Here is a 27,004-nt window from a genome sequence, read left to right as displayed (position 1 = left end):
ATGTTGGAATCTGCTACACAGGGGATATCTGGACAGTTCAGAGTCTCTGGACAGCATAGAATCCACTGAAAGCCAACGTCAACGAAAGAGGACACTCGGCCCACAGTCCATGTCCCACCGCCCAATGGCCTGTATACTGCTGCTGCAAATTCTGTAAATATGAGGATGTTTGTGCATCTACTACAAAGAGACAGAGCTGCGCAGTGAATTTTCCATTTAGCTGCAGGTAACACGCCTCGGCTAAAATACAACGAGAAACACGAGACACTGACTGCAACTGCCTTTTCCGTCTCAAGCCAAACCCCCCATCTCTTGACTGATCCAGTGAGAGCCGCTCACCAAATGTCGGGTCATAGCCAGTCTCATTTAATACCTTAGATTCAGTCGGCGGGAGGAGGGTATCCCAGGGCATGAGATTAGACAGGACGGAGAGTGATGGCAGAAGACAAGTCTAAATAATAAGATAAGTAACAGAAAGTGCTGGGGAAACTACAAATTAAAGTCACATCGGACTCGAACTATTAAATCTCTCTCTCTCGCTCTATCTCTCTCTGTCTGTCTCTCTTTCTCTCTCTCTCCTCTCTTTCTCCTCTCTCCTCTCCTCTCTCTCTCCCCTCTCTCTCTCTGTCTCTCTCTGTCTCTCTCTCATCTCTCTCTTCCCTCTCTCCGTCTCTCTCTCTCCTTTCTCTCTCTCCTCTCTCTCTCCCCTCTGTGTGTGTGTCTCTCTCTGCCTCTCTCTCTCCCTCTCCTCTCTCTCCTCTCTCTCTCTGTATCTATCTCTCTGTCTCTCCTCTCTCTCTGTCTCTCCATTCTCTCTCTCCTCTCTCTCTCCTCTCTCTCCCTCTCTCTGTGTGTGTCTCTCTCCGCCACTCCTCTCTCACTCCTCTCTCTCTCCTCTCTCCTCTCTCACTCTGTCCTCTCTCTCCCGACTCTCTGTGTCTCTCTCTCTCTGTGTCTCTCTCCTCTCTCCTCTCTCCCTTTTTCCTCTCTCTCCCCTCTCTCTCTCTGTGTCTCTCTCTGTCTCTCTCTCTCTCCTCTCTCTCTTTCCCCTCTGTGTGTGTGTGTGTGTCTCTCTCTCTCTCTCTCTCCTCTCTCTCTCCTCTTCTTTCTCTCTCTGTCTCTCTCTCCTCCTCTGTCTCTCTCGGCCTCCACACGTGCCGCCAGACCTTACGGAGTTTCTCCAGTACTCTCTGCCTTTACTTCTTTATCCCCGGCTCTCTGTTTTGATTTGACAGGTTAAACAGTGGATCGGAATACTGACAAGGTCCTCTCTTCAAAGTCGGCGGGAACGAATGTTTGAATTCTCCGTGTCTCTGGGTGATTTTGCAGGGAGTCGCAGATTTACCACTAAAACTCATTTCCCTCCACACACTCACTCACACACACACACACACACACACACACACAGTTCCCCATTTTACCAGCCATGTGCTTGGAAGATTATACAAGGAATCAAATTCGACACAGAGCAAATTACAGTCAGCATTATTACTCTACAGCACACTGTGTCCAAACCCAGTACCCCCTGGAAGTACAAGGGCAGTGAATACGTAGGAACACCACACCATGCAAGTTCCCCTCCGAACCCTCCACCATTCTGACTTGGAGATGTATCGGCCGTTCCTTCACTCCAACTTGGTGGAGTTGAAACCAGGAGTAGGCCATTAGGCCCTTCAAGCCTGCCCCGCTATTCAATATTATTATGGTTGGTCATCCAACCCAATCCCCCTCTCCCCCACTTTCATTCCTTACTGCCTTTTGACCCTTTTAGACCTAAGAGCTTGGTCTAACTCGTTCTGGAAAACATTCCATGTTCCCCGACCGCTTTTTCTCGCAGAGAATTCTGCAAGCTCCCTCACTCTCTGGGTGAAGACATTTCGCTTCACCTCAGTCCTACCCCGTCTCCTTTAGACTGTGACTCCCTGGTTCTGGTCTCGCCCACCCCACCACCCCAACGCCCACCCAACTCCCGGTCTTCGGGAACATCCTCCCTGCTTTTACTGTGTTAAAATTTTATAGGGTCCAATGATATCCGCGCCCTCATCCCCAACACACCCCCTCCCCAATTCTTCTCCAGTCCAGCAAATATAAACATCAACCGATTCAGTCATGAGAAGGGTGGGGTCGAGGGAAGAGAGAGGACTGGAAATCTGAAACAGACACAGAAATCTTTGCAAAAGGTCGGCCGGTCTGGCCGCATCCAAGGGTCATTTGAACCGAAACGTTAACTCTGCTTTCTCTCTCCAGAGACACTGACAGACCCGCTGAGTTTCCACAGCCATTCCTGTTTTCGTTCTGTCTGTCTGTCTGTCAAATAGCACTTTGCGTGTTCCGAACATCCCCGCGACACTGAAACTCTCTCCCTCACAGCATCTTGCGTGTTCCTAACATCCCTATAATACTGAAACTCTCTCCTTAACAGCATTTTATGTGCTCCTAACATCCCTATAATACTGAAACTCTCCCCTAAACAGCACTTTATGTGATCCTAACATCGCTATAATACTGAAACTCTCTCCTTAAGAGCACTTTATGTGCTCCTAACATCCCTATAAAACTGAAACTCTCTCCCTAACAGCACTTTATGTGCTCCGAACATCGCTATAATACTGAAACTCTCCCCTTAACAGCACTTTATGTGCACCTAACATCGCTATAATACTGAAACTCTCTCCCTAACAGCATCTTGCATATTCCTAACTTCCCTATAATACTGAAACTCTCTCCTTAACAGCACTTTATGTGCTCCGAACATCGCTATAAAACTGAAACTCTGTCCCTAACAGCATCTTGCGTGTTCCTAACATCCCTATAATACTGAAACTCTCTCCCTAACAGCAGTTTATGTGCTCCTAACATTGCCATAATACTGAAACTCTCTCCCTTACAGCAGTTGATGTGCTCCTAACATCGCTATAATACTGAAACTCTCTCCCTAACAGCACTTTATGTGCTCCTAACATCCCTATAATACTGAAACTCTCCCCTTAGCAGCATTCCGTGTTCCTAACATCCCTATAATAATAAAACTCTCTCCCTAACAACACTTTGAGTGTTCCTAACATCCCTTTTATCCTGAAACTCTTTCCCTAACAGATTTCGTGTGTTCCTAAGATCTCTATCATACTGAAACTCGCTCCCTAACGGCACTTCGCGTGTTCCTAACATCCGTATAATGCAGAAACTCTCTCCCTAACAGTGTTTTGAATGTTACTAACATCTTATGTTATTCTAACTGTCTCTCTCCAAATAGCACTTGGCGTGTTCCTAACATCCCTATAATTCTGAAACTCTCTCCCTCACAGCACTTGAGTGTGTGTTCCTAACATCCCTATAATTCTGAAACTCTCTCCCTCACAGCACTTAATTGTGTTCCTAACATCCCTATAATTCTGAAACTCTCTCCCTCACAACACTTGAGTGTGTTCCTAACATCCCTATAATTCTGAAACTCTCTCCCTCACAACACTTGAGTGTGTTCCTAACATCCCTATAATTCTGAAACTCTCTCCCTCACAACACTTGAGTGTGTTCCTAACATCCCTATAATTCTGAAACTCTCTCCCTCACAACACTTGAGTGTGTTCCTAACATCCCTATAATTCTGAAACTCTCTCCCTCACAACACTTGAGTGTGTTCCTAACATCCCTATAATTCTGAAACTCTCTCCCTCACAACACTTGAGTGTGTTCCTAACATCCCTATAATTCTGAAACTCTCTCCCTCACAACACTTGAGTGTGTTCCTAACATCCCTATAATTCTGAAACTCCCTCCCTAACTGCACTTTGTGTATTCCTAGCATCTTTATAATTCTGAAACTCTCTCCCTAACACCACTGTGTGTTCCTAACATCCATACACCACTAACACACTCTCCCTAACAGCACTTTGCGTGTTCCTAACATCCCTATAACGCTGAAACTCTCTCCCTAGCAGCGTGTTGAGTGCTCCTCACAGAACCGACAAGAATTGCATCGGTTCAACAAGACAATTAGGGAGTGGTAATAATGCCCTTTTGCAGGACATTGACTTCTTATTTACCCGCGTTCTGCACGTCCCACCGGCGCCCAGTGAAGGACCACGCTTTTATTTATAGCCATTGGCCCTGCTTGACCGCAATGACGCACACACCGCCCTCTGGCCGAGTGGCGCAGCTCACCCACAGACCTTGTCATACTTTCCAATCCAACGGATCGCCGAAGGGGCGAGGCTGGCCCGGTGCTGAGGTCAACGCAGCCGGCTGACTCTTTCCCAGCCACACATTACATACACACACACACACACAAAGCAGCGAAGTTTGGGGGGGTGGGGGGAGAATTCTCCACATCCCAACACAAAAATGACCAAAGGAGTCTTCTTCCCGATTCTCCTGGTCCAACTCTTGACTCTTTATGGTGAGTGGGAGGAAATTTGAAAAAACTCGACGGGAAAGTGGGAGCCCGACTCATCTCCACCTCCCCCCAACCCCCTCTCCCACCCTCCCCCCCTCCCACCACGCATCCAAAGGTGGAAAGGATTTCAAACATGCCCAGTGAGAATCTCCCCAGTCGCAGGGCTCATGTAGACGATAGTAAGGGGAAGGGTAACTGGAGTCATGGTAGACAATGAAGAGGCGCCTCTCCCAAATGGACAGCGATCGAAGGGGGTTCGCTCCCACCTCTCAATAATCTCTTTTAATGTCACTTTTATCTCTTCAGTTGCAGATTCCCAGCTCGCTGGGCCTCAGGGGCCCTTCGCCAAGACGGCAAAATTAGGCGAGACGGTCAAATTGGAGTGCCAGCTCAGCTATCCTGTGGAGCTGGTTACGAGCTATTTCTGGTACAAACAGACTGTGGGTGAAGCCCCAGTAGTAATAGACACCACCAACTGCAAGGAGTCCGATTGTAAATTTATTTCAAAAAAAGGTGACAGCGAGCGTGTGCTGCTATTGGAAATCCGTGATGCCCAGCTCAACGACTCTGGGACCTACTACTGTGCTGATAGGGATAGCTATGCTTCTCTCCAGTTGGGACCCAAACTGCTTGTTGGAGGTAAGAGATACACCAAAATCAATCCTAACCGTCCACACAATTTTGATTTTCCGTTCATTTTTCGTTAACCCTGTCCGAATCTCTGTCCAGACAGTTCCACTGACAAGACGTCCGTCCTCGTCTTCCTCCCTCCGTCTGTGTCTGCCCAGTTGGACCCCGTCCCCTTGGTGTGTCTAGTCAGTGGGGTCTCTTCCAAGGAGATTGTCGTTTTCTGGAATATTTCCGGCGAGGTGACCCAGGGGGCGAGCGATGTCGGGAAGATGGAGCCGGACGGCACCTGGAACATCACGAGTCAGGTCGTGGTGACGAGGGAACAGTGGACAAGCGGCGCTCTGTGTTCTTGTGTTGTTCAACTGGGAGAGAAGGTCCTGACAAAGAGTGTGTCCTACACTGAACCGGCGGCAGCAAAGGCAGGTGAGTTATTGAGATGCCCAGTGAGCGTTTATAGACACCCCGGTTTCTAAAATCTCAGTCGCCAGTGAAATACTTCCATCAGTTAAAGGTTTAGAGATGGGTTTATGAATTAATGTGCGCGTGGAAAAGAAAATGTTCATACAGATGTGCCTCTGAATTTAAAGGAAACGTGTGTACATATTTGCATGTAAATGTGTTTGTGTGCATATTAGATATGTATGGTTGTCGATATCTGAGTTCACACTATTACCAAAGTGCCATGGATCTGTCCATATACATCTGAATGTGTACCTGTGTGTGCATGTCTGTGTTTGTAAGTCTGAGTCTTCGTATGTTCGAGTGCAAATGGATTTGCATGTTCGTGTGCACACGAGGAATGAGCATGTATTGATATCTGAGTATTTACCAAGACCTAAGCATATAGACCTGTGCATATGCATCTATTTATGTGTAGAATGTGTATATAGTAACAAATAGAAAGCGCGGGAGAAACTCAACAGGTCTGACAGCATCCGTCGACAGAGAAATACAGTTAAAGATTCGAATTTGGTGGGACCCTTCTTCAGAACAGCTTGTGTATATATGTTTGTGTTTATATGTAGATATGTTTGTGTGTAAATATGTATGTACATGTAACTATATATGAGTATATGTGTAAGACCATGCTTTTATGTCTGTATACATACATATATTAGTTTATATGTGTGTATAAGCTTATGTATTTCAGTGCATATATGCTTGTGGGCATATATGCACGTGCATGCAAAGCTATATATGCTTGTTTATGCGTCTCTGTGGGTATATGTGAGTATATGTATTTCTACATGCATGAATATGTGTAAAAACGTACAGATATCTACATTATAAGAGTGTGTATTAGTGAGTTAGGGAGTGAGTGTGAGTTAGTGATTGCGTGAGTGTGTTTGTGAGTGCGTGAGAGTTCGTTGAGCGTGAGTTAGTGAGTGTATGAGAAGTATTGAATGCGTGGGATAGTGAGTGAGTGAGTTAGAGTACATTTGAGTTAGTGTGGTTTTGCAAGCGTATGAGAATTAGACTGTGAGAATTCGTGAGTGAGTGTGTGTTCGTGTGAATGAGTTTGTGGGAGTGGGAGTGAACGAGACGGTCAAATACTGAGACCAATCCATTTAAGTGTTAAGGTAATTTAATATTGTTCATTGCTGCTGATGGGGACTTGTTCTTCTGAACAGTTCCTCGGGTCATCAACCATGTCTGCATAACATCTTTGAATCAGAGACCAATGCAACATAGAAAGAGGCTATTCAGCCCGTCACATTTAGCGTCAGCTCTTTGAAGACCCGACCCCACAGCCGTGCAACTTGTGGCCCTGAATTCACAGTTTGATTTCCCTTGGGATACCTTGGATTGGAATCAAAGCAGGAGTATACTTAAGAAGGAAATCAGGAGGGAAAAACGGGGACATGAGATAGCTTTGGCAAATAGAATTACGGAAAATCCAAAGGTTTTTTACAAATACATTAAGGACAAAAGGGTAACTAGGGAGAGTATAGGGCCCCTCAAAGATCAGAAAGGCGGTCTTTGTGCGGAGCCACAGAAAATGGGGGAGATACTAAATGAATATTTTGCATCAGTATTTACTGTGGAAAAGGATATGGAAGATATAGACTGTAGGAAAATACATGGTGACATCTTGCAAAATGTCCAGATTAAAGAGGAGGAAGTGCTGGATGTCTTGAAATGGTTAAAAGTGGATAATTCCCCAGGAACCGAGGACTCTGTTGGAAGCTAGATAAGTGATTGTTGCTTCTCTTTCTGAGATATTTGTATCATCGATAGTCACAGGTGAAGTGCCGGAACACTGGAGGTTGGCAAACGTGGTCCCACCGTTTATGAAGGTCAGTAAAGACAAGCCAGGGAACTATAGACTGGTGAGCCTGACCTCGGTGATGGGCAAGTTGTTAGAAGGAATCCTGAGGGACAGGATTTGGAAAGGCAAGGACAGATTCAGGATAGTCAACATTGCTTTGTGCATGGGAAATCATGTCTCTCAAACTTGATTGGATTTTCTGAGTAAGTAACAAAGAGGATTGATGAGGGCAGAGCAGTAGATGTGATCGATATGGACTTCAGTAAGGCGTTTGACAAGATTCCCCATGGGAGACTGATTAGCAAGGTTAGATCTCATGGAATACTGGGAGAACTAGTCATTTGGTTACAGAACTGGCTCAAAGGTAGAAGATAGAGGGTGGTGTTGGAGGGTTGATTTTCAGACTGGAAGCGAGGCACAGTTAGTAAATTTGCAGATAACACTAAAATTGGAGGTGTAGTGGACAGCAAAGAGGGTTACCTCAGATTACAACAGGATCTTGACCAGATGGGCCAATAGGTTGAGAAGTGGCAGATGGAGTTTAATTCAGATAAATGCGAGGTGCCGCATTTTGGGAAAGCAAATCTTCACAGGACTTATACACTTCGTGGTAAGGTCCGAGGGAGTGTTGCTGAATGAAGAGACCTTGGAGTGCAGGTTCATAGCTCCTTGAAAGTGGGGTCGCAGGTAGATAGGATAGTGAAAGCGGCGTTTGGTATGCTTTCCTTTATTGGTCAGAGTATTTAGTACAGGAGTTGGGAGGTCATGTTGCGGCTGTACAGGACATTGGTTACGCCACTGTTGGAATATTGCGTGCAATTCTGGTCTCCTTCCTATCAGAAATATGTTGTGAAACTTGAAACGGTTCAGCAAAGATTTACAAGGATGTTGACAGGGTTGGAGGATCTGAGCTTTTGGGAGAGGCTGAACAGGGTGGGGCTATTTTCCCTGGAGCGTCGGAGGCTGAGGGGTGACCTCATAGAGGTTTACAAAATTATGAGAGGCATGGATAGGATAAATAGGCAAAGTCTTATCCCTGGGGACGGGGAGTCCAGAACTAGAGGGGCATAGGTTTAGGGTGAGAGGGGAATAATATAAAAGAGACCTAAGGGGCAACTTTTTCACGCAGAGGGTGGTACGCGTGTGGAATGAGCTGCCAGAGGATGTGGTGGAGGCTGGTACAATTGCAACATTTAAGAGGCACTTGGATGGGTATATGAATAGGAAGGGTTTGGAGGGATATGGGCCCAGTGCTGGCAGGTGGGACTAGATTGGGTTGGGATATCTGGTCAGCATGGACGGGTTGGACCGAAGGGTCTGTTTCCATGCTGTACATCTCTATGACTCTCCCCTTCTCTTTCTGCAATGTCCTGACGAAAAATCCGTTCTAGTTTCGAGGTTCAGTGTGAACCTTTTATCCCGGGTAAACCTCTGAGCGTGAAGTCATGCTGAAAATGGAGAGTTAGAAGCTTAAGATATCGCCATCACTAAGCCTACAGGGTCGCCTGAGGGCCCAGAGATTTGACGGTTGGAGGAGATGCTGAAAAAAACTGATTTCTTCTATATAAATGGGGTTAGGGTTAAGGTTGAGGTTAGAATTAGAGTTTGGGCTAGGTTCAGGGTTATGATTAAGATTAGGGTCGGGTTCGGATTTGAGTTATCATTCAAAGTAAGTAGAGTTCGGTTTGGATTGGGCGTAGGATTGAGCTAATAGTTAGGATTAGGATTCGGAATAGAGTCAGGATTAGGGCTAGGGTTAATCTCGGGGTTCGGGTCAGGGTTTAGATATAGAGTCGGAGAGATGTACAGCATGGAAACCGACCCTTTGGTCCAACCCGTCTGGTTAAGATTGGATTTAGGGCTAGGTTTACAGTTATTATTAGGTTTAGATGTAGGGTTATGGTTATGATCAGGGTTAGGGTTAGGATTATGGTGAGGGTTAGGGTTAGAGTTAGAGCAGAAAGTACACTCTGAAGCGGTTATCACTGCTGCCTCACAGCGCCAGAAACCCGGGTTCAATTCCCACCTCGGGCGACTGTCTGAGTGGGGTTTGCATGTTCTCCCCGTGTCTGCGTGGGTTTGCTCTGGGCGCTCTGGTTTCCTCCTAAAAATGTGCAGTCTCGGTGAATTGGCCACGCTAAATTGTCCATAGTGTTAGACGTAGGGGTAAATGTAGGGGAATGGGTCTGGGTGGGTTGCTCTTTGGAGGGTCAGTGTGGACCTGTTGGGCCGAAGGACCTGTTTTCACACTGCAAGTAATCTAAGCCAATCTGAAGCAATCATTGACACATCTCTTTTGGGGAGCTGGAGAAAGTAAAATGGCGTATCCAAAAAGACATCAAAAGACACACAGCGACACACATACACAGACACACACACACACACGCACGTACATACACAGACACACACACACACGCACATACACAGACACACACACAGACACACACACGCACACACACACAGCACACACACACACACAGACACACACATCCCAAGAACCCTGAAACAGTATTTGAAGATTTGACAATGACAGAGCGGGGATGGGGAGAGGGCGGGGGACGGGGTGCGGCTAAACTATAAGATATAGGGGTAGAATTAGGCCATTTGTCCCATTAGGCCTGGTTTGCTATTCGATCATGGCTGATATGTTTCTCGAACGCATTCTCCCTGTAACCCTTGATCCCCTTAACAATCAAAAGCCTATCTGTCTCTGTGTTAATTACACGCAAGGGCCTGGTTTCCATAACTCTCTGTGACAATGAATTCCACGGATTAGCCTACCCTCTGGCTGAAGAAATTCCTCCACATCTCAGTTCTAAAGGGTCATCTCCTCACCCTGAGGCTGTGCCCTCGGGTCTTTGTGTGTCCTCCGAGTGGGAACATCTTCTCCACATGCACTCTATCCAGGCCTCTCAGTATCCTGCAACATCCAATCAACTCACTCTCTCCCCAACCACCAGTCCCCACACCTCCCTCTATGGAAAAGTGAAGGGTTAAAGCATGTAGCCCACTGCCGATCTGTTGCAAGGGGTCTGTGGGATGCGGGATGGGATAAGAGTAGTGAAATGATCTTACACCAACTCGCAGAGTAAGGTTGAGGCTGAAAGTTCACCATGGCAAGACGAGAGAACACAGTAAAGTTAGCCTCCCTGTTAAGTATCATTATGACAAGATTGGGACCATAACTATTTGGGATATGACATTTAATATCTAATTAATAGTGCAGTCAGCCTGCTTGAGACTATTGACAATAAATCATGACATTAGGAAAATATTAAATAGGGTCTGGAATGAACGACCATCATTGTAAAAGCTGACACTAAATATCTAACCGTGACATGAGAATAACATTAAGTAGAATGGAGGAAAAGGTATAGTGGGACAACTAAAGAGATAATGGGAACTAACATCCCTGGTTTATTATGGAGCTAGAGTGAGGTAATATAGTTGGACATGCTGATAAGCGAAGAGAAACATTGTAAAAAAAAAGATATTTCAAAAATGGACCCTGAGGTCCCGGGGCATTCGAGAATCTGCCTTCTCAGTGTCTCGGTTTTTTTGTTTGTAAGTAAAAGACCTGCTTCTTGAAGAACTCTCTGCGTCTCCTGGTGATTCTGTACATTTTCTCCACAACACCTCCCCATTCATCCCTCTAAGCTCCATCGATTATAGACCCACACTCCTCATAGTTTATTTGGAAGCACGAGCTTTCTGAGCACTACTCCTTCATCGGGGAGCTGTGGAGCAGGATCAAAAGACACAGAACGTACAGCAAAGATTTACAATGTCATACAACTGAAAGGCTAAATTGAGCAACTTTTAGATTGCTGTTAAGTCTTTCACCTTTTTGAGTGGTTTGTAGGTTTCGGTTAGTTAATATGATTAGATTCCCTACAGTGTGGAAACAGGCCCTTCGGCCCAACTAGTCCACACCAACCCTCCGATAAGTAACCCACCCAGACCCATTCCCCCTAACTGATGCACCTAACTCTACGGGCAATTTAGCATGGCCAATCCACCCTAACCTGCACATCCCTGGGAACTATGGGACAATTTCCCACGGCCAATCCACCCTAACCTGCATTACCATGGGCACTATGGGACAATTTCCCAAGGCCAATTCACCCTAACCTGCACATCCCTGGGCACTATGGGACAATTTCCCACGGCCAATTCACCCTAACCTGCACATCCCTGGGCGCTATGGGACAATTTCCCATGGCCAATCCACCCTAACCTGCACATCTTTGGACTGTGGGAGGAAACCCACGCAGACACGGGGAGAATGTGCAAACTCCACACAGACAGTCACCCAAGGCTGGAATCAAACCTGGGACCCTGGTGCTGCGAGACAGCAGTGCTAACCACTGAGCCGCCGTGCCGTATATCCCAGAATTTCTATTATGTCACATTCTCGAGCTATCTTAAGGGCTTAAAGGAAGGAGAGATATGGGCGGGGTGCTGGCAGGTGGGACTCGATTGAGTTGGGATATCTGATTAGCGTGGACAGGTTGGACCAAAGGGTCTGTTTCCATGCTGTACATCTCTATGACTCTAAGATCTGGGATTTATATATTTAATGAACTGAAACCTGCAACCCATTCTAAAAGATGAAAGACTGAACAGAAATCTAGATTTGTTCAATATATCGTTTCAGTTGCATGACATTGAGATCTTTTGTGATAAATTCTGTGTCTTATAATCCTGCTCCACAGCTCCCCAATGAGGGAGCAACGCTCTGAAAGCTCGTGCTTCCAAATAAACCGGTTGGACTTTCACGTGGTGTTCTGTCATTTTTAACGTTGTCCACCCCAGTCCAACACTAGCAGCTCCACATCATGTTTCTCATATGACAAGCTCCTCACCCCCTCTGGAGTCTCTCCAACGCCAAAACATCCTTTTGGCCACAGGGAGCGCAAAACTTGTAATCTTCCTAATGTGGTCTGAGCAGCGCCTCGGTCACCCTTAGCAGAACATCTCTGCTCTTGTACTCTAGCCCTCTTGAAATGAACGCTAACGTTGCATTTGTCTTCCTAACTGCCATCTGAAACCTGCATGTTAACCTTCTGGGAATCTTGAAGTCAACCTCTCAAGATTTCACTTCTGATCAAAGTGCATAACCTCAGACTTTTTTCCACATTGCCCGCTCCCCCTATCCAAGTCCACCCCGCTCCCTCAAAGTTCCCTGTCCCTCCATCTACCGAGATGTATAAGATCCTGTGGCTGACCGATTTTTGAGGAGCTCTGGGGTGCCACTCTGTAGGGAAGGAGCAAGAGTCGGGGGAGGGCGTGAATGGGGGGGGAGGGGGGAGGTGGGGTGTGGAAGCTGGGTTTTCACAAAAACAGACTGGGGAATGCGGGAGGCTGGAATAAGGGAACTTTGATTCATGCAGAGAGAGTGAGAAAGATTGGAAGAAACTGGGATAGTTCTCCTCAATAGCCCAGAGGATTAAAGGAGGGAATGTGTGGGGAAGGGGGAACCGATTCGGAGAGGAGACGTTTCCCTGTCAAGGAGCTAGTCGGGGCACTATGGGAAGAATGGCCTCATTCTGCGCTTCATCTGCCTAGCATCAGCGCTGTGCTGGTCACATTCAGGCTGTTTTATTGTACAATTTAGGCAGCTTCCCCAACCCTTCCTCCTCTCCATCACAGACAATCCGCCCCACCTCCAACCAATCCCAATTCGGAAGGGGTCAAGATTTCCTTATGTAATCCGGGATTACACTGAATTGACTGTTGCGGCTGTACAGGACATTGGTTAGGCCACTGTTGGAATATTGGGTGCAGTTCTGGTCTGCTTCCAATCGGAAAGATGTTGTGAAACTTGGAAGGGGTCAGAAAAGATTTACAAGGATGTTGCCAGGGTTGGAGAGGGAGAGGCTGAACAGGCTGGGGCTGTTTTCCGTGGAGCGTTGGAGACTGAGGTTTCCAAAATTATGAGGGGCATGGATATGGGAAAATAGACAAAGTCTTTTCCCTGGGGTGGGGGAGTCCAGAACTAGAGGGGCATAGGTTTAGGGTGAGAGGGGCAAGATATAAAAGAGACCTGAGGGGCAACTTTTTCACGCAGAGGGTGGTACATGTATGGAATGAGTTTCCAGAGGAAGTGGTGGAGGTTGGTACAATTGCAACATTTAAGAGGCATTTGGATGGGTACATGAATAGGAAGGGTTTGGAGGGATATGGGCCGGGTGCTGGCAGGTGGGACGAGATTGGGTTGGGATATCTGGTCAGTATGGACGGGTTGGACCGAAGGGTCTGTTTCCGTGCTGTACGTCTCTATGACTCTATGACTAATGCGTTCTCTTTGCCCTCAGAATGGTGCAACCAGGCCTTCCCTTATGTTACTGCAGCCTCGGCGGTGGTGGCATTCCTGATGGTCCTTCTGATCATTTGGATTTGCAGAAGAGGCAGATCAGGTGAGAATCAAATCTTATCGCCTGTCCTTCCTCCCCCCGCTCCCCCCCGCCTGCTCTCCGTTGCTAATTCCCAGTTTTGTCTCGCTCTTGTTCCCGCAGGGAAAGGCGGGAGAACACACGGGGAAAAGTGAGTACCTGAACCTTTTGTAAGGTTCACCATCTGAAAGCGCCCAACCCCGATTGCAAATTCCTCCACGACCTTCCCAGATTGACCCTGAGACCGTTCGGCTATTTTTGGCGCCGGAGTGCTGATGTACATGAATAAACTTCGCTTTTTTCTTTCATCTTTTGCCCTCCCTCGCAGTTTTCGCTTGACAGAGATGTCGCAAAACGGAGGAAAGGGCCAGCGACCATCTGGTGAGTGAGCCTGAAATGTTGGAACAACAGAAGCAGTATTTATCTTTTAATGCCAGCAGTAATTATAAATACAGCAACAATCCTACATTTATTGATAAATACCAACAGTATCATTGGAGCTATTTGTGAGATGTTATATTGATTATAAATATTTATTAATGCGTGTTATTAGTGAATATCAGCAATAATTTTATAATTAGAATTAACCAGCAGTAATGTTAGATATGAATGTATTAATAACTGTGATAACATTATACTCATCCATTAAATCCAGCTATAATGTCATATTTAATTAATATTTAGTAACACTCAATGGGGAAAAAATATGGAAGATCAGTGAGTGCATTCCCCGCTAATAAACTATTTTTGCAACGTCTCTCTTATCTGCTGGTCACTCAAATCATTAGCCCATTAGCAATAGCAATAACATTATGTCTAGTTATGCCACCCGCTGTAATGTATTTATTTATAAATATCAACAGTATAATTTAAATTTATTTAGAAATGCAAGCACTAACATTATATTTATTATTGATTCTATCAGTAACATCATATTTATTTATATTACGTTTATACATAAATGCTAGCAGTAATATTCCATTGAATTATAAATCCCAGCAGCTGCATTATATTATTTAAAAGTTTCAGCAGTAACATTATATTTATTTATAAATGCAAACAGTAATATTACATTCGTTTATAAAAACAGCAGTAATGTTACATATCAACACTGATGTTATATTTATAAACCCAAGCAGTAATATTAAATTTATATTGCAGCAATATTATATGTATGTATAAACATTAGTGGTTGTGTTATAGTTATTTATACATCTATGCAGTAACATAGTATTTAATTATAAATACAAGCAGTAATGATATATTTATTCATAAATTTATGCAGTAACATTACATTTATTATAAATACCAGCAGTAATGTTATATTTATTTGTAAGTACATGCAGTAACATTGTAATTGATTATAAATACAAACAGTAATGTTATATTTGTTTCTAAATAAAAGCATCGTTATATTTATCTATAAAATCTAGCTGTTATGTTTATTCATAGGAATATTATAGCAACAATATAATATGTATTCATCAACAATAAATGATACTGCTTCTGTTTATGAATACATATTACGTTACTGCCAGCATATATAAACACATATGATATGGCTGTTGATATTCAACATTACATACAATGCATTTATAAATATAACATTACTGTTTGTATTCATAAACAATAAATGATACTGTTTCTGTTTCTAAATGCATTGTATGTATTCTTGAATATCGGCAGCAATATCATGTGTATTTATAAATGCCGGCAGTAATATAATACGTATTCATAAATAGATGCAGCAACATTGTACTTACTTTTTAATACCATCAGTAATTATAAATGCAAGCAACAATCCGGCATTTATTTATAAATACCAACAGTATCATTGTAGTTATTTGTGAAATCAGAAGTAATGTGATATTTATTTTCATTACCAGCAGTAACATTATATTTATTAATGCTACCGTTAATTATACCTTCCAGCAATAACATTATAAGTACAATTAACCAGCAGAAATGTTATATATGTATGTTTTAATAACAATGGTAACATGATATCCATCTATTAATACCAGAAATAATGTCATACTTAATTAATATGTAGTAATAATTGCTAATTTAATCAATTCCAGCAATGAAGGACTTGTATTATGAAGAGATAGTGAGCAGTTTAGGCTTATAGTCACTGGAGTTTAGAAAAATGAGAGGAGATCTCATTGAAGTATATAAAATGCTAAAGGGATGTGTAGAGGATGTTTCACTTTGTGGGGCAAGTTAGAACAAGTAATCATACCTTTAAACTCAGAAATGGCAGATTTAAAACAGAGATGAGGAAGATTTACTTCTCTCAGAAGGTAGTGAATCTGTGAAATTCACGACGCCAGAGCGCGGTGGATGCTGGGACACTGAATAAATGTAAGGAGGAGATAAACATTTTCTTTCATTAGTGACTACTTGAAAACTTGTAGAGAGTGAAAAGGCATGTGGGGTTGAGACTATAATGGGATTAGCATTGTAGCACTTAGGGAATTTTTAAACATTGAGGGACTATTACAGCATTGTGGAAGAATTGGTGCATTCGGAGAATATTGGAGTGTTGAGGAATAATTGGGACATTAAGAGAATATTCACATATTGAGGGGATACTGGAGTATTGGTCTATTGAGAAAATATTAGAGTATTGAGGCAACGTTGAGGTATCGAGAGAATATTGGAGGACTGAGGGAATGTTGGAGTTTTGGGGAAATAATGTTTTCTTGATGGAATATTGGTGCATTGACAAAATGTTGGAGTATTTTGAGAATATTGATGGACTGAGGAGATACTGTTATAGCGAGGGACCATTGGAGTGTTAAGACAGTATTGGTGGAATGAGAGACTATCGGGATATTCAGGGAACATTGCTGTGTGGAGGGAATATTTGAGAATTCAGGGTATATTGGAGTTTTGAGGGAATAGTGGTGTTTTGAAAGAATATTGCTGCGTTGAGGGAATATTGGAGTAGTTGGGGGATATTGCTGAGTTGAGAGAATGTTGGAGTATTGAAGTTAGATTACTGTATTGAGAAGATATTGTTGAATATGAGGGGATGCACTGTTTTCAGCAGATATTTCTATAGAGTAGACGCATAAAAGATCAAAGAGGGCATCTTTCTCTTGCACCTCAAGAGTCCCTGTGTGAGCGTACGCTTTGGGGTGGCACGGTGGCTCAGTGATTAACACTGCTGCCTCACGACACCAGCGACCCGTTCAACTCTACCCTCGGGTGACTGTCAGTGTGGAGTTTGTACGTTCTCCCCGTGTCTGCGTGGATTGTCTCTGGATGCTCCAGTTTCTTCCCACAGTCCAAAGATGTGTAAGTTAGGTGAATTGGCTATGCTAAATTGCCCGTAGTGTTCAGGGATGTATGGGTTAGGAAGATCAGTCAGGGTAAATGTCGAGTGATAAGTTAGGGGAATGGGTCTAGGTGGGAGACTCTTGAGGGTCATTGTGGACTTGTTGGGCTGAAGGGTCTTTTTCCATTGTGTAGGGTTTCTATGAAGGGAGCAATATTAAATGAATATTTCAAGTCAGTTTTTCACTGTAGAGAAAGAAATGGAGGCTAGAGAAATAAATATTGGTGTGTTGAAACTACGTCACATCATAGAAGAAGGAGTGTTAGAGACCTTAGAAAATATAAAGGTGGATAAGTCTCTGGGACCTGATCAAGAGTATCCCAGGACTTTGAGGGAAGTTATTGAGGAAATAGCGGGGACACTTACAGAAATATTTATGTCATCTATAAATACGCTTGAGGTGCCGAATGACTGGAGGCTGGCTAATGCTCTGCCTTTGTTTACGAAGAGGTATGAGGACCTGTGAATTTGACAGCGGTGGGTAAATTGTTGGAGGTGATCCTGAAATTATGCATTTATGAATACTAGCCAGAGTTTTGTTCTAGGGAAATTGTATCCCGTAAACTTGATTCAGTTTTTGAGGAAGTGTTTTATAGACTAGGCCAAACCACTCAAAACATTCTTAAGCAAGGAGCCCAGACCATAACTTTGCAATTTGATTCATTAAGTGTACAGTGAAAATTACCCAGCATAAGCTAGCGAGGTTAACTACCAGGTTAAAAACAGACAAACATTTTTTCACAAAATTACACAATGAAACACAAAGAACAGCAGCTTATTACTCATCTGGGGAGGAAAAAAAAACAAGGACATAGCATCCTTGAGAAAAGGAACAACGATTCAAAAAACAAAACCAGGTTTGTGACAAGTGATCAAGAAGATTGATGAGGGCAGAGCGATAGATGTGGTTTACTTCAATGTTACTGAAGTGTTTGACACAGTTCTGTTTGGTGCATTAATTAGTGAAGTTAGATTGCATAGGATTCAGGGTGAGCTTGCCAATGGAGTACAAAATTGGCTTGACAGCAGGAGACAGAGAGGAATGATGGAGATTTGTTGTTCAGAGTGAAGGACTATGACCTGCAGTGTTCCACGGGGATTGGTACTGGGTCCACTTCTGTTTGTCATTTATAAAAATGATTTAGATGATAATATAGGAAGCATGGTTAGGAAGTTTGCAGTTGACACCAAGATTGGTGGCATAGTGGACAGTGAAGAAAGTTATTGAAAATGACAAAGAGTTCTTGATCAATTGGATCAGTGTGCTGAGGAGTGGAAGATGGAGTTTAATTTGGATAAATGTCTGGTATTGCATTTTGGTAAAACAAACAGGGGCAGGATTATACAATTAAATGTAAGGCCTTGGATAGTGTTGTATAGCAGAGATGCCGAGGGGTGCAAACACATAATTCTTTGAAGTTTGTGTCACATGTTGACAGGCTGGTTAAGAAGGCGTTTAGCACACTTGCCTTCATTGCGCTGATCTTTGAGTATAGAGGTTGGAACATCATGTTGAGGTTGTACAGGACATTGGTGAGGCCTCATCTGGAGTACTGGGTCCAGTTCTGGTTGTCCTGTCATAGGAAGGATATTATTAAACTGGGAGAGGGTTCAGAAGAGATTTACCAGACTGCTGCCGGGACTGGCGGATTGTAAGGAAAGGTTGGATAAGCTGGGAGCTTTCTCACTGGAGTGTAGGAAGTTGAGAGATGTCTTTATAGAGGTTTGTAAGATCATGAGGGACCGAGATAAGGTGAATGACGGGTGTCTTTTCCCTAGAGTGGGGGTTTCAAGACTAGGGGGCACATTTTCAAGGTAAGAGGAAAAAGATTTTAAAAAGGCATGAGAGGAAATTGTTTTTTTTGACACAGACAGCGGTTCGTGTATGGAATGAACTTCCAGAGGCAGTGAATTAAATTGGATTGAATTTATTATCACGTGAAAAGCTTTGTCTTGTGAGCAATGCAGGCAGGTCACAGAGTTAAGTCGTATGGATAGTAAATAATAGGTAAGGACATGGATAGGAAATGTTTGGAGAGATATGGGCCAAGTGCACAGGCAGATGGGACTAGTTTAGTTTGGGATTATGTTCAGCAGGGACTGGTTAGACTGAAGGGTCTGTTTCCATACTGTGAGGGCGTTAGGAATTTGCAACTATAATTGAGTGAGTTAATCGACATGGGTGCACTGAGGCATTGGTACATTGACAAATCACTGGCGCACACTTTGTCTCGATTTAGCCCTCGATTTCCCAGACTGGGATTAATTTACCTTTCACATCTGACCCATTAACATACAGGAAAGAGCCACCAAACAGAGGCAAGGCGGGCACATCCAGACGGAGTCCAGGTGAGTTGATTCTAAGCATTGTCCCGATTCACAAGCGTGAGATGGTTGAGGATAATCAGTTCAAAATCTGTTGGAGATTTCAACCAAATGACACCAGGCCAGTCTGGAACTGAATAACTAACAAATCTCACAGCTCCCTGAAACTGGAATCAAAATAACTCCATTAGCCTTATCTGTATCTGATAAGTAAGAGGAGGGGTTACTGATTGGGAGAGGATGCCTCTCTCAGAGTTGACTGGGGATTTCCAAATGTCTGTGTCCCACTCCCAGCTCATTGTTGCTCTGTCACCATTTTAACTCTGCACTGGGACTGACCACACAGCATCCTCCATCCAACTATGTTGGTTAATATTGAGGTTTAAAATGAAGACTGAGAATTCTGGCAGTTTCACAGAGCTATGACTGAGGGTGTCTCCTGGAGCTCAACCTCCCTCTCCACTCCTCACAGTGCCACACTGTCACAGGGGCAGCGCTGAGGGAATGGGCACTGCAGAGGGTCAGTGCTGAGGGAGTGGGCTCTGTCAGAGGGTCAGTGCTGAGGAAATGGGCACTGTCAGAGGGTCAGTGCTGATGGAGTGGGTACTGGCAGAGGGTCAGTGCTGAGGGAGTGGGCTCTGTCAGAGGAAATGGGCACTGTCAGAGGGTCAGTGCTGAGGGAGTGGACACTGTCAGATTGTCAGTGCTGAGGGTGCAGGAACTGTCAAAGAGTCAGTGGTGGGGCAGTGGGCACTTTCGTAGGGTCAATGCTCAGGAAGTGGGCACTCAGATGGTCAGTGCTGAGGGGGCAGGCACTGTCGGAGGCTCAGTGCTGAGGGTTGGGATGCTGTCGGAGGACCAGCACTGAGAAGACTCTGCACTATTGGACGATCAGTGCTGAGGAGAGGACACTGTCAGAGGGTCATTGCTGAGGAGAGGACACTATCAGAGGGTCAGTGCTAAGGGAGACAGCACTGTTGGACGGTCAGTGCTGAGGGAGGGGGATGCTGTCGGAGGGTCAGTGCTAAGGGAAACAGCACTGTTGGACGGTCAGTGCTGAGGGAGGGGATGCTGTTGGAGGGTCAGTGCAAAGGGAGACAGCACTGTTGGATGGTCAGTGCTGAGGGAGGGGATGCTGTCGGAGGGTCAGCACTGAAGGAGGGAATGCTGTCGAAGGGTCAGTGCTGAGGGAGACATCACTGTTGGACGGTTAGTGCTGAGGGCGCAGGCACCATCAGATGACCAGCGCTGGGAGAGCTCTCCACTGTCATAGGGTTAGTGCTGAGGGCATAGTCACTGGACAGAACTGGCAGTGGAATGACGGGCCGAATGCTCTGACATTCGCTGAAACTCAATGACAAGGTGGGATCATTGGTCCTGTGTTGTAACCACTTTGCATCTTGACCTTTTTCCCCAGACTCCCGGTGGGCCTCTGTATGCCTCCTTGGAATTTGCTGCACTGGAGAAGAGGAAAAAAAAGGGAGGGCGCCGATGAAAATCTGGGATTCTATCCGGGTGGGGGTCAGGATTTGCAATGGAAGCCACAGCCCTGTGGAAATCAGCCTGGAGCCCATGAAACTTCCAGCAAGCACTAAAGCTCTCCTTTCACCTTTACTAGTGTCTCACGGAGACCTTTTGAGGTCAGAGATTGAAGTATTGTTGGTTTAATACTCAAAGCAATCATTAAGGACACAACAAGACAGATTTTCTCCTTTGAGTTACTATCAACCTATTTCAGTCTTTTATTTTCCCAGCAGGTCCTCTAACTGCAGTTGCTTTTGCAAAATGCATGTGTAAATAAAATAAATTATTCTCTGGGAAGAAGGAAGCTCCAGAGCTCGGTCCCTTGTTTATAATTCTTCAGTGGGATGTGGTTATCGCTGGCTGGGCCGGTTTCCATTGCCCATTCCCAATTTCCCAATTAAGAGCAAACCCCATTGCTGTGGGTGGAAATGGGTACTGTAGATGCAATAGATTAGAGTCAAGGTTAGAGTGGTGCTAGAGAAGCACAGTATCAGGCAGCATCCGAGAAGCAGGAAAATCGACGTTTCGGGCAAAGGCCCTTCATCTGGAAGCTCTTCCTGCTCCTCGGATGCTGTCTGACCTGCTGTGCTTTTCCAGCACCACTCTAATCTTGGACCCCATTGCTGTGGGTCTGGAATCGAATGTAGGTAGATTTCCTTCCCTAAAGGATATTGAGGGAATACTTCCAAATAAACCTGTTGGACTATAACCTGTTATTTTTTAGCTAAAAGACATCAGCAGGGTTTTTTTATAATGACAAACGTGGTCCCCAATTTTAAAAATCCAGTGATTTTTTAAAAACTGAATCCACACCTGCTGTAATGGGATTCGATCCCATATCTCCCGCACAAAATCATACCAGACTCGAAACGTTAACTCAGTTTCTCTCCCCACAAATGCTGCCACATCTGTTGAGTAGCTCCAGTTCGTTCTGTTCCCATATCGTACAGAAGTGCAATGTGTGGTCAACGTTGCATCAACTCAAAACATGTTCATGTGGCTCTTCCGTTGAAAGTTAGCTCAGGCTGCTACAGCAGGAGAGCTTTTACATTGCTGTAGAGGGGAAGGAATAAAGTTCAAAGCCTCTGCCTTGATTAAAGTAGGGGGGGGGGAACCGTCACGCCGCAACAGGTCATCGCCCAACAGGTTTATTTGGGAGCACTTGGTCCACCCCAGTCCAACACCCATCTTAATGAAAGTGGTACAATGCCACCCTCTCGTGTTAGAATGGGGAAATGGCATGAAAGATTTCATAAGAGGGAGTGAAGCATCTCACAGCTTCCATCAACCAACAGTCATGCTTTGGGGATACCGATGTTGGACTGGGGCTGTGTAAAGTTAAAAATCACACAACACCAGGTTATAGTCCAACAGCACTAGCCTTCGGGGTCCTGCTCCTTCACCTGATGCAGGAGCAGCGCTCCAAAAGCTAGTGCTTCCAATTAAATCTGTTCAACGAACAGTGGGATCCGCACAGACACAGGCTCATTTTGTTAAAAAATGAACTGGCAAATGCATTGATAAAGGTTGAGGTCATTTTGCATACCTCTAAAAAAGTTTTATAAATGTGTCGATATTGACAATCTGTTAAATAACTCAATATAATAAACATGCTTTTAAATTTCAACATGATTCTGACTTCAGTGCCGTGTAAATTGTTGAAAGCGATGCTGAAAGATTTGATTTTTATTTCTTTTTTTCTTACTACTGTCTGACAGCTGTAGTGCTTATTTTTCCCCCGCACTCAGGTCGTGAGTGTGCAGGTGTCAGACACGGTAAAAGACAAGTGTGTAAATCTTTATTTGTGCATCACCTCTTGGAAGAAAGGATACACGCAAGTCGCAGAGGGCAATGCTGGGTGATCAAACAGTGAAGGGGAGGGTAGGGATTAAATCAACATAGAGATGGAGGGGGAAATAATACACTCCACTCCCTGTGGCGCCCACCTCTCCCTGAACGACTCCAGGGTGTTGGTGGACACCGCATGCTCCTCCTCCAGAGACACCCAGGCTCTGATGTGACCGCGGAAGAGGGGCAGGCAGTCAGCCCCAACGACCCTCTCCACCGCCCTCTGCCTGGACTTGTTTACGGCCAGTTTGGCCAGGCCCAGGAGCCCCCAGGCCCACGAGCAGGTCCGACCCTTCCCGCTCTGCACCGGGTGCCCAAAGATGGGACTGAAGTGCAACCAAATCCAGAGGAGAAGTTTTTTGAGAGAATCAAAAGGGGAGTGCAAGTGCCCACACCCAATATATACACAGACTCCACACCTGAGCATCCTCCAACTAGTGCACTATGTCGGGTGCGAGCACCGCCATTTTAAAGAATAGATTTATATGCATTTGGAGGGGCAAGGATTGATTAGGGATAGTCAGCTTGGTTTTCTGCAAGGGAAATTGCATCTCACAAACTTGTTTGAGTTGTTTGAGGAAGTTAAGAAGATTGATGAGGCAGAGCGGTAGACATTGTCTACGTGGACTTTAGTAAAGCCTTTGATGATATTCCACATGGTAGACTAATTAGTAAAGTTCATAAAGTCAAATGGGATTCAGAGTGAGCTAGCCAATTGGATACAAAATTGGCTTGATGGCAGGAGACAGAGAGTTGTGAAGGAGAGTTGTTTTTCAGATTGGAGGCCTCTGACCAACAGAGTTCCACAGAGACCTGTGCTGGGTCCATTTTGTGTTTGTCATTTCTTTAAATGATTTAGATGAGAATATAGAAGACATGGTTGGTAAGTTTGCAAATGAGACCAAGATTGGTGGTAGAGTGAACAGTGATGAGGTTTATCTAAGATTACACGATCTTGATCAATTGGACCAATGGGCTGAGGAGTGGAAATGAAGTTTAATTTTGATAAATTGCATTTCAGTAAACAAACAAGAGGAAGGGTTATGCAATTAATATTAGGGCCCTGGGTAGTGTTGTAGAACAGATAGACTGAGGGGTTCGGGACATGATTCTTCAAAGTTTGTGTCACATGTAGCACACTTGCCTTCATTACTTCAGATCTTTGAGTATAGGAGTTGGGACGTCCTGTTGATGTTGTACAGGACATTGGTGAGAACTCTTCTGGAGTACTGCATCCAGTTCTGGTCTCACTGTTATGGGAAAGATATTATTAAGTTGGAGAGTGTCCAGAAGAGATTCACTGGGAAGTCGCTGTGACTGGAGAGTGGGGCATTTTTCACTGTAAGGTAGAACATTGAGAGATGATGTCGTAGGGGTTTATAAAGTCATAAGGGTATAAATAAGGTGAATAGTAGATGTCCCTTACTTAGGAGGAGGGATCTCAAGACTGGGGTCTTACTTTTAAGATAAGAGAAGAAAGATTTTAAGAAGACATTTATTTTTGTACATTCAGAAGTTTGCTTGTGGAATGAACTTCCAGAGGTAGTGGTGAATGTGGGTACAGTTAGAATGTTTAAAAGATATTTGGATAAGTACATGAATAGGAAAGGTTTGGAGGGATATGGGCCAAGTGCAAGCCGGTGGGACCAGTTTACTTTGGGATTATGCTTGGCGTGGACTGGTTGTACTGAAGGATCTGTTTCCATGCTCTATGACTTTATAATCAATGCTGTCACACTTACACACAGTAATGCACACTCACTCACACATATATACACACACTCAAACACACACTTACACATTCTCACATGGTTATTGATACACACAGGCCTTACTCATAAATTCTTTCTTTCATCGATAAAAATCACACAACGCCAGATTATAGTCCAACAGGTTTAATTGGAGCTAGCTTTCGGAGCACTGCTCCTTCATCAGGTGATAGTGGAGGACACAATTCTCAGGTACAGAATTTATAGCAAATGTTTACAGTGTGATGTAACAGAAATTACACATTGAAAAATAACTTGATTGTCTGTTGAAGCTTTCATCTGTTCGAATACCATGATGGTTTCACTTCTTTCCTGTGTAAATCACAAAACCTTTATAAAAAGTTGGTGTAACAATGGGCATTAGCTAGACAATATGTTGAAGGTGTTGGCCCCCCTGTGTTCTCTGTCTATGCCACGATGTTTAGATTGATTCTAATCTAAAAAGTGAGAAAACAGAGTTTTACACGAATCCATGCAGTTTTTGCGCTCAGAGTTTTCATGAAATCATACAGTTTTTGAGCAAAGTGCAATGTAACTCTGCAAGTACAAATTCACCCCACAAAAATATATGTGGGTCTTTGTCTGTGTGTGCATGTCTGGGGTAGGGGGCTGTGAGTGTCTGTGAGAGAGAGTGTATATGTGTGTGCATGAGTGTAGACTGGTCTAAGTCTCTGAGAGGATGGCTGTGTAAGTGTGGGTGTGTGTGTGTCTGTAAGGGTGTGTCTGTGTATATGTGTGCCCATGTGTATGTGTGTGTATAGGAGAGCCTGTGTGTGTGTCTTTGCAGACTTACATTGTACTCTGCTCAAAAACTGCATGAATTCATGTAAAACTCTGTTTTCTCACATTTTAGATTAGAATCAATCTAAACATCATGGCATAGACAGAGAACATGGGGGGGGTGGGGGGGGGTGGCTAACACCTTCAACATATTGTCTAGCTAATGCCCCATTGTTACAGCAACTTTTTAAAAAGGTTTTGTGATTTACACATGAAAGAAGTGAAACCATCATGGTATTCGAACAGATGAAAGATTCAACAGACAATCAAGGTATTTTTCAATGTATAATTTCAGTTACATCACATTGTAAACCTTTGCTATAAATTCTGTGCCTTATAATTGTGTACTCCACAACCACCTGATGAACGAGCGTCACTCCGAAAGCTAGTGCTTCCAATTAAACCTATTGGACTATATCCTGGTGTTGTGTGATTTTAAACTTTGTACACCACAGTCCTACACGGCATCTCCAAATCATTCTTTCATCGGCAATCTCTTCCACACTCACCTATTTTCTCATGCATGCTACCATCTCTCTCACATACACTGACACACATTCTGTCTCAGTCACATGTATTTTCTCTCATGAACATCTACACACACACTCTCTCTCTCTCTCTTACACACATACACTCTCAGACATGTAGATCTTCAACCCGCCGCGGGGTGGCGCTGTGACTGGTGTACATCCTCATCCTCACCATTAGGTGGCGGTGTTGAGTAAGATGCAGTTTCCAGGTTTAGTCCTCCGAGCCTGCTGGTGGCGCTACCGCAGGATGGTCTGGAGCCACCAACCTTTGCAGATGGTATACCAGTGGAATGGGCACAACAAGCCAAGTTTTGGGGGGTTTTTCTCAACTGTTTACGTTAAAACACAAACTGTATTCCAGCAAATCTTCTTCCATCTTGGAAACGAAGGAAAAAGTTGCCAATCACAAACTGCAAATTTCATTGAATGTCAATTCGAGTTTCTTTTGAAAAGACCAAGATGCTGCAATGGCTGAATCCAGTGAACGATTGCAGTGGTAACAGTGTAATTGCAATTGGATGGCACCACCAGACAAGTAACCCCTGCCCTTCTCAGCCTTCCACAAGTTACTGGTTCCTCTACATCTTGGTCCACTGTTCCTCCACTGCCCACACCACCTTCCCAAGTCACTGCAGGAGGTGTTAATATCGACCTGTTTACTTCCTCCACCTTCACTTTTCAACCCTCTCGAACATACTTTCCAGCTGTACCAGCAGTCCAATGTACTGTATTCACTGCTCACAATGTGGTCTCCTCTACATTAGGGAGACAAAACGTAGTTTGGGTGTTGCGTTGCAGAACACCTGCACTCTGTCTGAAACACAATGACCCTGTTACCTATCACTGGCCAACATCGCTAACTTAGGCCTACTTACAGCGCTCCAGGGAAGCTCAGTGCAAATTGGACGACCAGCAACTCATTTTCCACTTGGCAGCCTTCTGGGCTCAATCTCGAGTTCAATAATTCCAGGGCTTGAGTGCTTTCTCTGAAATCTTTACCCCAACCTCCCCAAACATCAAGCTTGGTCACCGCGTGAGCTGATACCAGAAAAAAAATCTATAGTCAGCCACTAATAGTCTCCATTTTAGCTTATTGATTCACCCAAGCTGATCTTTATCCATTATATTAGATTCCCTACGGTGTGGAAACAGGCCCTTCGCCCCAACAAGGTAAAAACAAGGACTGCAAATGCTGGAA

At 44.4% G+C, this 27,004-nt stretch overlaps 1 protein-coding gene across 1 annotated transcript; it reads left to right on the top strand.

Annotated features, from left to right (window-relative positions):
- Positions 1–4,336: 4,336 nt before the first annotated feature.
- Positions 4,337–21,660, top strand: LOC140453892 (uncharacterized). Its single transcript, XM_072548751.1, has 9 exons — positions 4,337–4,396; positions 4,700–5,032; positions 5,123–5,446; positions 6,174–6,240; positions 13,610–13,711; positions 13,811–13,838; positions 14,016–14,068; positions 19,330–19,379; positions 20,773–21,660. Exons 1-9 carry the CDS (start codon positions 4,342–4,344, stop codon positions 21,021–21,023), a joined length of 1,263 nt encoding a protein of 420 aa, XP_072404852.1. The 5' UTR covers positions 4,337–4,341; the 3' UTR covers positions 21,024–21,660.
- Positions 21,661–27,004: the final 5,344 nt, after the last annotated feature.

Source organism: Chiloscyllium punctatum, chromosome 28, assembly GCF_047496795.1.
Source record: "Chiloscyllium punctatum isolate Juve2018m chromosome 28, sChiPun1.3, whole genome shotgun sequence".
NCBI lineage: Eukaryota > Metazoa > Chordata > Chondrichthyes > Orectolobiformes > Hemiscylliidae > Chiloscyllium > Chiloscyllium punctatum.
Note: the sequence above shows the minus strand (reverse complement) of the source record. Positions and strands in the feature narration are given on the sequence as shown.

Excerpts from the sequence above, each read along its gene's own strand:
- LOC140453892 (XM_072548751.1), top strand. The coding sequence starts at position 4,342 with ATGACCAAAGGAGTCTTCTTCCCGATTCTCCTGGTCCAACTCTTGACT. Across the intron at positions 5,447-6,173 it reads ACCGGCGGCAGCAAAGGCAG|TGCATATATGCTTGTGGGCA; the intron begins GTGAGTTATTGA and ends TATGTATTTCAG. Across the intron at positions 19,380-20,772 it reads CACATCCAGACGGAGTCCAG|ACTCCCGGTGGGCCTCTGTA; the intron begins GTGAGTTGATTC and ends CTTTTTCCCCAG.